At 41.0% G+C, this 10214-nt stretch overlaps 1 protein-coding gene across 4 annotated transcripts; it reads left to right on the top strand.

Annotated features, from left to right (window-relative positions):
* The first annotated feature begins 935 nt into the window (after positions 1–935).
* On the top strand, positions 936–7958 carry LOC123824190 (zinc finger protein 350-like). 4 transcript variants are annotated; one of them, XR_006786667.1, is made up of 6 exons: positions 936–1033; positions 2879–3073; positions 3563–3689; positions 3977–4072; positions 6094–7654; positions 7942–7958. XR_006786667.1 is itself a non-coding variant. In XM_045847317.1 (6 exons), exons 4-6 carry the CDS (start codon positions 3656–3658, stop codon positions 7422–7424), a joined length of 1461 nt encoding a protein of 486 aa, XP_045703273.1. In that variant the 5' UTR covers positions 936–1033; positions 2879–3073; positions 3205–3292; positions 3563–3655; the 3' UTR covers positions 7425–7933. The 4 variants fall into 4 exon arrangements, 3 of the variants coding, with proteins under 3 accessions (XP_045703273.1, XP_045703271.1, XP_045703272.1); XM_045847317.1 differs by lacking the exon at positions 7942–7958 and adding an exon at positions 3205–3292 and having other exon boundaries at positions 6094–7933; XM_045847315.1 differs by lacking the exon at positions 7942–7958 and having other exon boundaries at positions 6094–7933.
* Positions 7959–10214: the final 2256 nt, after the last annotated feature.

Below are 10214 nucleotides of genomic sequence, written 5' to 3'. Positions count from 1 at the left end.
TATATAATTTACAAAATGATCACCAGGTAAATCCAGCACAGGCCTGTTTCTAATGATTGATAGGCTTCCTGCCTCAGAAACTTAATGAATGCAGATTTCCCAGTCACATCCCACACCCGCTAAACCAGGACTATGCCTTTTGAACAACTGCCTGATACACACCACATTTTGACATTCTTCGCCGAAAATCCTGGGTTACACCTGTATCACCACGTTTATAATATACCTTTCAATGGGATGGATACAGATTGTGCTCTTGCCATTGATTCTGGACTTTTACAGGCCTCACTTTAGTAGCCTTTTTCTGAGTCCTCTCCCCCAATGCCAGCTGAGGTTCTTCCTAGCCATTCTTTCCTAGTTGGTGATGGCCAGCCTCACACTCTACCAACTTCCAGAAATCTTTATGTTCTTAAAGACCTCTTCTGGTCAACTATTTTCCAGCCAGAGCTGTGGGTGTCTGCCTACCAGATGTATTACCTGCCCCTTCCTAGGAGTGCCGCCTCTGCTGCTATACTGACACCTGAACTCCCAATTGTCCTTTTAGAAACTTTTTTTTCTTAACGTTTTTTATTGTCGTTCAATGTTTTTTAAATGTGTATAAAGTGAAGAATATAGTCCGTGGCTCTATTACTTTTCTGCTCAGCCTGCTAAAAGCATCTTAAGTCTCACAGTGTTTGCATCGTGAAGCGCTGGAAATGCACCCATTTTTCGCAACATTCCAAGTGCCGGAAAACGAGATAATTTCAATAGCTCCTCACCTTTTCACCACCCCTGACTACAGGTCCTATAGCCGAGGCTCTGCTTCTGTACGGCACTCAGGTGTCCCAACATGGCGGCCCCTGTGGCGGCCCCCAGGGCACCACTGCGATATGGGCGCGGACATATTCCTAACAAATACGGAAATGTTTGCCGAGTTTATTCAAACGCCTTAGATCGTCCTCGGCTGCCGTAGACTGAGCGGGACGGTGCAGAAGTTGAAGCAGTTCCCGGAAATACAACGTTTGTGATCTTGTGGGTCTGGCGAAAAACTCAGGTCAGTGTGTGGTTTTGTCTCTAGAAGTTTTTGTCACAGTGGAAGTTTTGTTTCTCACAGGGTGACACGTGGGCGAGGTGTAGTGTGGAGCGTGGAGTCATCATTGGGGTAGGAGGAGGAGGGCAGGAGCGCCCGGGTGGAGCTAGTTAAGATGAACCAGGTGGGAAAGGAAATTGAAGTATTTGAGGGGAACTAGACGCGAAAATCTGTGGTTGGTGTGTCTTGGGGGTCGGTGCCCCGATTAAGAGTTTGTTGAGATAATGTCCTTGTCCCGACTGTCAGGGTGTGGGGTTCTGCAGGTCTCCTCAGTTGTAGGGGGTGCACAAGACGTTTAGGACGGTTGCATTGTGAGATTCAGGTTGGGGATTTACTACCTTGCTCACTGATCTTGGAGTCGGCGGTGTGGGTGGTCATCGCATTGGGGTACCTGGTGCCGACTAATGATTAACCTAAAAAAAGAGAAATCAATGTCTTTGGTGCGGAGAGGCTTGGGACAGTGAAGTTTTGGACGTCTGGACCCCTGGTGTTTGGTTTAACTTAAGAACTTGGCTGTTGCTGGGGACAGAAGGGATTAGGGCCCTGAGCATTAGTTCCAATCCCTCTGGGGTTTTTTATCCTTTAGGGAAAAATCCACCAACGACCGTTTGTTGTGTGTCCTCTGTGGCACCTTTCCCATTGCAAAGGCAGAATTGGGTCGTTGTGACATCGACACTTTGGTCTACAAATTGGAAAATGTTAATCTGTCTCAGAAAATGTTTGTCAACCCCTGCACTCACCTCTTAATACAATATGTAACAGTTGACACTGTTGCTTATTTGCCTGAAATGCATTCATACGTTTTTCTTTGCTAACAGAATCTCCATTTTATTTACTGTCCATCCCTCTGGCAAGGTGACCCATATGCCAGTGTATTAGTGAATCCCGGTCATTCTTAGTCAACAGTGGTGGTTCCAGTTTCCAGCGATAGTGATTGAATTACTATGAAATGAGCATAGGTACATGGTGCAGCTCTACCTGGTCATATATGTGAATAAAGGTTAGTTGTTCCTGGGAGAGAATTTTCTTTTAAATACGTAATTCCTTGAGTCTAAAGGGGAGCAGTTTGATACCCTAAAATATGCCCCTTTGGGATGTTGATTATTTTATGCTGGTTAATTTGAAGAAACTGCAGTCCTGGGAGAAAACCTAGTAGAAATTACCTCTCATAAAGGACATTTATATTGGTAATGGCAGTCTCATATGTGAGGGTGTCTCCTTCAATATACCAAACCCACCTTAAGTATCAGTGGAGGAAGCAGGACTTATATCTGGACTTATAATCTTAAGTTTGTTTACTGTGCTCTTCTTAGTAACCTACCCTAACTGACTCTCCACCCCCAACATCTTTTGACTTTAGGTGAAGGTGGTATTTCCTGTGTTGGTGGCTGCCATTTTGGCCAGTTACTCCGTTTTCTTGGGTCACTTCCATGTATATAGGAAGTATGCATCTTATTAATCTTGTTGATTGTTTGTTTTTCCCCTGTTAATCTGTATTACATCAATTTAATTATTAGACCAGCCAAAGAACCTAGAAGAGAAGGAAGAGTTATTTTGCCCCTACATTGTTATTTCCCTCATCTTCTTTCACAGTCAAGTCACTCCACCTAAAACTCCACAGAATAAAGGAATACCTCCACTGCATTTCTTCTGGCTTTATTGGCCAGAAGAATAAATACTCTGGGGACACCATATGAAGGGATACTAGTTATACTGTGGACACTGTGTGAGAGTCAAGGCCCAGGAGCACTGTAGCATCTGTGTCAAGAGGAAATGTACCACCCACTGAATTTTCTTCTCAATCCACAGGTCCTGACTCCCCAGGAGCAATAGAATCATGTGAAGCAGGAGGAAGTTGCAGGGTTGGGTATAAGCACGTCTGGGGACACACCTGACTGAAGACAGATTTCTGAACAGAAATTTAGAGCAGACCCAGAACACACCAAGACAGAGCCTCCCTTTGCCAGCTTTTTTACATAGAACAAGAAAATGCTCCAGGCTCAAGTACTTGGTTTTATCCTTTCTTCATTAATGGATTTTTAGAGGCCTATTAAAAATCACCTCAGTTAATAAAAAAAATTTATATATTATTGTATATGTATTTTCTCTCTAATATATGAATGTGGTATTTCTAGGTTAACAAGAACAATTAACTTCTTTACATGACAGAAACTTCTAATTATATGAATGCATGGATGACTGAATGCACAATTAAAAAAAGAGGTAGGGCAGATGTAGGCTTACAGTTGTGAGTATGTGAAACAGTTGATTCTTATATTGTTTGTCTTTTTGTTTATTGTATTCTATAGGAACTGTAAACCTACCTTTGCCCCACCCTGCATTTTACTAGGCATGTGATTATTCAACTGTATCTTAAAATAAAACCCACTTGTGATATAGATACAGCCTATAAAGTGAAAATGAGAAGAAAAACTAACAGTTCTGCCATATTTAAATTACATCATACCATTAAATAGCACGATGTTGTTACAGGAGTTTCTGACATTTCACGATGTGGCCGTGGACTTTACCTTGGAGGAGTGGCAGCTCCTGGACTCTGATCAGAAGGACCTGTACAGGGATGTGATGTTGGAGAACTACAGCAACTTGGTGTCAGTGGGTGAGGACAGCTCCCTGGTGTCACTCAGATGGTTTCCAGTCAGTGGCCTTTCCATCCCCAGCTTGTGAAAGCTTGGGCATGTCTGTGGTTTTCTGAAGTGGTAGATGAGTCTTAGTTCCTTCTCTGGCCTCAGATCAATATGTTCTCCCTTCTCTTGAGGGAAAAGCCTTTACATTTAATTTGTAAGTGTGAAAATTGTTTTGTCCTGAAATGTAACATTCTGTGGTCTTCACAGAACCCAAGTCTTTTTCAGTTAGTCTAAGTCTTCTACCATTCCCCATGCACAGGTTATGAATCCAGCAATCCAGACGTATTCTCCAAGTTGGATCATGGAGAAGCACCATGGACAAAGGAAGGTGAAATTCACTGTGGAAACCATTCAGGTGAGTTAGAGAACCAGCATAGGACAGGCTGTGGAAATCATATTCTAGTCATTCAGAGTGAAGGGCATTTGTGGATAGGTAAGCAGTACCTCTGGACATATCTCTTTCAGTTAGAGATCTCTTTATCTTTCTAGGAGTTTAGAGAAAAATGGATTCCTTTATTTCTTATGGGGTATGAGCTATCTTTATTTTATCTTCACCTTGATATTTTGTTTGTATGGTTTTGTTTTTTAGGATTCTCAAATCTTTCTCTTCTTCATAGTCTTCCACCTCCTCTGCTATAAGATTGCACTGTCTTTCTCCAAAGAGAAAACTGCTCACTGCCTTCTGACCACTGTTCCTTTCTGCCCCTGGTAATGTGGATTTCCCTTCCTAATTTCCACCCCTTCTTGGATGCTGTGTCTCTAAAGTAAACTGGTCTTCACTGTGCCTTTGCTTTTCTTTTTCTCTTAGCTTGACTTTTTCTTCACTCTGAGGTTCTTCAGCTGTTCTGTTTCTATTTCCTTATCTGATCCACTAGCCCTTCAAATTTTTGTTCATTCTAATCAGCTGAGCTGCTTTTGTTTCCTACATAAGCCCCCCCAGATTCAATCTCCCCACTGTGATCTATTACAGACTCTATTGTGTAGAATTTACTCATCTTGATGGCAATTCTCCTGAGCTTGCAATAACTACAAGGACATAGAATTATTGTACCTCCCAGAAAAGCCGTGAGTTTAGGTTCACCTTCATTCTTCTGCATCTGCCATCCTGGCCATCCAGTGTCACCTCAGTTGTTCTTGCCCACAGAGCTCTCTTATTTAAAGGAGTCTTCTGTTAATGTGTTTCAATGAGGAGATTCATTTTAATACATACATTCTCAGTTCCAGCCTATACGAGACCATAACTCATTCCTACCTCAAATTCTTTTGTGTATTTACTAATTCTTATTTTGCTTGGTGTTTATCATAGATATTACTACATTACTTACCTCCTGAGAGGTTTTGTTTTTCCTCCCATCATATTCTGACAACAGTAAGTCCCAATTAACTGTTACCTCGCACATGACATGAAATCCTTCAGTGATTTCTGTGGTATATCTTGCTCATGCAGAGATTCCATTTTCTCTCTTAAACTCTGCAGTGTGTTCCGTACATGGGATTGCTTCCTTGATTTATCCTTTTCTAAATTACTCTTGATAGCCTAGTATAAGCCAGAGGATAACAACAGTGAGAAATGGCATACAAAGAGACCAAGAGCTCTCATTCTATCTAAAAGGAGGAGACATAAAATCAATCAAAATAAAAAAGTAAATAATTTGCATACAGAGTAAAGACTGCTGTAATGAAATTAAATCAGCATTAATAGAACAGGAAGAACTGGGGCTGTGGTTACTGCCTTGGGTTAGGAACACCTCTCTGAGGTGTAGTTTGTAAGTCAGAGGTGCTAGGAGCTCTCTGCTTTGTCATCACCTTAGTCACGCCATGTGCACCACAATAATGAATACACTGTGAGTTCTGGCTTCTTCAAAAATGTAGTCTGATTCTTTCACTTTTCTCCATCTCTAATGCACGTTTCTATCTGTGTTCACAACTTGCAGCTGTTTGTTGCATGTGTCTTTGCTTTTTTAAGTGGCTTCATCAAAGACAATGGAGGCTCTGTGAACATAAGGATTGTGCTTGTGTGCCCCACTTGGAGCCATGTTAGTACACAGTAGTCATCAGTGAAGAATGTGGAAATACTGAGTCTGTCCCTCACCAATGTAGATGAGGTAGCCCTCCTATCTGTGGTCTGATGCTACAGTAAATTGCTTGTATTTTACAATCTGCATGTTTGGCAAGGTCAGTAATTAGAATGTAGCCAAATTTGTGTTCATTTCTTTTTATTACCTGTACCAGTGTACAAGGAACATGAAACATGAAGTTTTAGTTACACACATATCATCAGGTCATCACTAAAAAAGACACTTCACATCAAGGTATATTTTTTTCATTACCTTTCTTCCAAATGAAGATGACGGAGGAATTCATTTTGTTTCCTAGAAATCTGGAAACTTGATGACCATCTGCTGGAGAACACAGAAAGTGAAAGCATGGAGAATAGCCTGGAACAATGGCACAAAAATAACGTATTTGAAAATTGTGTCCATTGGAGCAAAAGTCATTTTCTGTTACGACAAAATCATGGTACATTTGACTCACATGGAAAAAGTATGAAATCAGATTTGTCTTTACCTAACCAGAGCAGAAACTATGAAATCAGGAGGCCCACTGAACTTTCTGGAAATGGGAAATCCTTTCTCCATGCTAACAGTAAACAGTTTCAGACTGAAATGAAATTCCTGGAAATTCAAAAACTCATCAGCACCAAGTCCCAACTCATCAAACATCAGGAACTTCAGAAAATAAGGAAACAACATATATGCAGTGAATGTGGGAAAGCCTTCTTGAAGAAGTGGTTGCTTAATGATCACCAGAATCTTCATACAGGAGAGAAGCCCCATCAGTGTAGTCTGTGTGGGAAAGCCTTCTCCAGAAAGGTTACACTGAAGGAACACCGGAGATCACATACAGGAAAGAAACCTCATGAATGCAGAGAGTGTGGCAAAGCCTTTGTCAAGAAATCACAGCTCAATATACATTATAAAATACACACAGGGGAGAAACCTTTTGTATGCAGTGACTGTGGGAAGCGCTTTATCCAGAAGGGCAATCTCATGGTACATCTACGGATTCACACAGGTGAGAAACCTTATATATGTAATGAATGTGGAAAAGGCTTCAGCCAAAAGACATCTCTCACAACACACCAGAGACTTCATACAGGAAAGACACCCTTTGTGTGTAGTGAATGTGGAAAATCCTGTTCCCAGAAGACAGGTCTCATTAAACATGAAAGAATTCACACTGGAGAGAAACCCTTTGAATGCAGTGACTGTGGGAAAGCCTTTATTGGGAAGCCACAGCTTGTTGTACATCAGAGAATTCATACAGGAGAGAGACCCTATGGTTGTAATGAATGTGGGAAAACCTTCAGAGCAAAGTCAGTCCTCAATGAACATCAGAAAATTCACTCAGTCAAGGTGGTACATCCTCTCTCAGAGAGTCAAATGTCATCAAAGACTAGTGTGGTCCTGCAGGAGAAAAACCTTGTTAATACAGTGGCTATGCAGGTGCCTTCTCTGGCCCCTCAGACAGCATTAAATGTCAGTGGGCTCCTAGTAAACAGAAATGTAGTCATAGTGGGCCAGCCTGTGGCCAGCTGTGCACCCTCAGGAGGATTTGCACAGAATAGAAACCTTATGAATGCAGTGAGTGTGGATTCACCTTCAGTTGTCAATTATGTGTTATATTATGTCATAGGAAACCAATAGGAAAAAACTCAGACACATTCTGTGTGCAAGGATTTGATCAAAACTTTCTACCTCAGGTTATGGTTGAAAAGCATATCCTGAGAGAAGTTGTAGAAATGCTGAGACTGGGAAGTCATGATATCCTCATTCTATTCAATATGTGCATTGACACAGAGGCATAATCTGATGTTAACCTAGAGACATAACGTCAATTGGTCTATTAAAGGAATGAAAGAAGCTAAGTGAAGCCAGTAAGTGAAGTTTTTTAAAACATAAAAGTTATTTGTATCTGGGATGTTGCTATGAATAAAAAACCAGGAAGGAGGTAATACTGGGTTGGTGGGATCTGAAGCATATATATGTTCAGTTTCCCTAGACCAAAGTGAAGGATTAATTGAAAATTTGGATGTCTACCATAAACTCTTAGCAGTTTATATTATGTAGCGGGTTTATGAAATAACAGGTTCAGATTGAGTCAATTCATTCATTTATATCAAGATTTTGTCACATCCTGCCCTTATATCTGGTTCTGTTCCAGGAGCTGAGGATAAACTGGTGACCAAAACAGAAACTCACCCTGGCTGTGTGGTTCTGTGGATTGAGTGCCAGCCTGTAAACCGAAAGGTTGCTGGTTGATTCTCAGTCAGGGCACATGCCTGGGTTGCAGGCCAGATCCCCAGTTGGGGGCATACAAGAAGCATTCAATCCATGTTTCTCTCCCTCTCCTCCCTACCCCTGTCTAAAAATAAGTAAAATATAAGGAAATTGAAAAAACTGAAAAAAAGAAACAAACAAAAAAGGTGGGGAGGATTCTCAAAACAGAAAACCCATGATCTCCACGAGAGAGCTTTGAGGTAGTTGGGTTATCTTTAAGTGGGATCCCTATACTCCAGTTAATCTAGTGAGAGGATGTAATTGTCTTTATTAGGTGAAATGGACATGGAATAATTGGTTCAAGGGGATATGACAATTTACTGCTAAAGGAGCATATTTTGAGAGATTGGGGAGGGATTCTTTAGTGGCAGTTAAGTACCACAAAATGTTAAGTTATTTTTTTTAAGCCCATTAGTTTTCTCCACGAGGACATTGTACATTTAAAAAAAATTTTTCATGGCTTTATTTAAATTTTAATTGTTTAAAATAATTGAACACCAAGGAGTAAAAAAATCAGTTCTCTCTTTGCACTGACCATATTTCACATGCTCAACAGTTATGTGAGGAGTGGATATAGAAAAATGAGCAAAACTGAAACCAGGAGAAAAATCACTATCATTTCCATTGTATCAGAAAATAATATTGGTGAGTACTGGATTCCATATTTTATATTTCTCAGCACATTAAGAAAACCAAAACCCTAATTACATATAGACTTGGAAAATAAATGAATGAACTAAGAGACTAATCTGAATATATTTTGTCACTGATGAAAACAGTTCTGTTCTGGAGAGCAGGAAAAGAAAATGATTCCTAAAATTAATGGAACAAAAAACAAAATGAGAACCTTAGTCTCTAAGAATGGTGGGCAGTATAAGAAATGGGAGGTGACATCTATGTGTAATGTTTTGGAGATGAATCTGTAGATTTGCACACAGGGCTATCACCTATCAAAAGGATTATGGCTCTTCTGGGACCTGCTGAATTGAGACTTGTGAATTCTATCTCCCTCATTCCATCCCACTTTGTTGAGAGTGGGTTCTTTGCCTTGATCCCATGAGGCTGTAACACCCCAGTACAGTCTTACTTTGGAAAAGAAATGGAAATTGGCTATGCTGTGGCTGTCTCAGAATTCAGTTGAAATCTTGGTAATTTTCTCCTAGAAATAAAGTACCATTACTGTGCAAATGTACACTTTTACACACATGATACGTCAGTGAACACAAGAGGCAAAATTATGGAAATTTTAATCTGGATTAATATCCCCATCATGACCCTCACAGTAACCTTGTAATGGAATGGATTCAGGGAAGACAGTCTCCAGGAAAGCATCGGTCATGTGTGCTCCACCATCCAGATGTCCACATCTGGTCTTGTGAAACTTCACATCTGGCCTTGCTATGCTCACATTGGCTCATTCGTGAAACTGAATAGTCATGGCTTCAGAACAGGGGCTGCCAGTCTTCCCTGAGCACTGAGTTCCCCATGCTGAGTTCACCTTTCAAAGCCTTGCAACTCTAGGTGAAGGCAACCTAGTGTACACCTAGGCCTGCTACCACACCCGTGATCCTTATGGTTTCAATAAAGTCCACCCTTCATTTTGAATAGTGCTTAGGAGTGGGTCCCACAGTTGCACTACTTGATTGGAATCCTAAACTTCATGCTTTTCAGCAAGTTTCGTCACTCACCTATGTCTCAGTACATGTAAAATACTATCTGCCTCAGGTTTGTTGTGAGTAGATGTAGTTAAAAAAAAGTGGTGGTGGGGGGGCTGGACTGGGAGTAAAAAGGAGAAAACTGTATTTGAACAATGATTAAAATAAAATAAAAAAAATAAAAAAAATAAAAAAAAATGCCTGTCAAACAGGCAATGAAAGAATCATTATGGGTCCTAGTGAGGGAGGAATCCCACTTTCATATCCTGGGTCATCATCTTAAGTTACCACTTTTGCAGTGAAGCCTGTGGGCTCCATTTACACAGACCTCACCCCAAATCTCACCAGGACTTCAAGCCTTTTCCAGTGTTTTGTCCCAGTCTGATTCCTGCCTCTAACGTCTGGCTCCACCAAGTTCCTTATTTTTCCAAAGGCTCCTCCTGACATTAGTTCCGGGGTGTTCTCCGCCCCAGGAAGATGTCCGCCCCCATGGCGCTTCTCA

This window comes from Phyllostomus hastatus, unplaced genomic scaffold (genome assembly GCF_019186645.2).
Source record: "Phyllostomus hastatus isolate PE091 unplaced genomic scaffold, TTU_PhHast_1.1 phas_contig_549, whole genome shotgun sequence".
In the NCBI taxonomy this organism is placed as follows: Eukaryota; Metazoa; Chordata; class Mammalia; order Chiroptera; family Phyllostomidae; genus Phyllostomus; species Phyllostomus hastatus.
The sequence above is the reverse complement of the archived record's forward strand: the minus strand, read 5'-3'. Positions and strand labels throughout refer to the sequence as shown.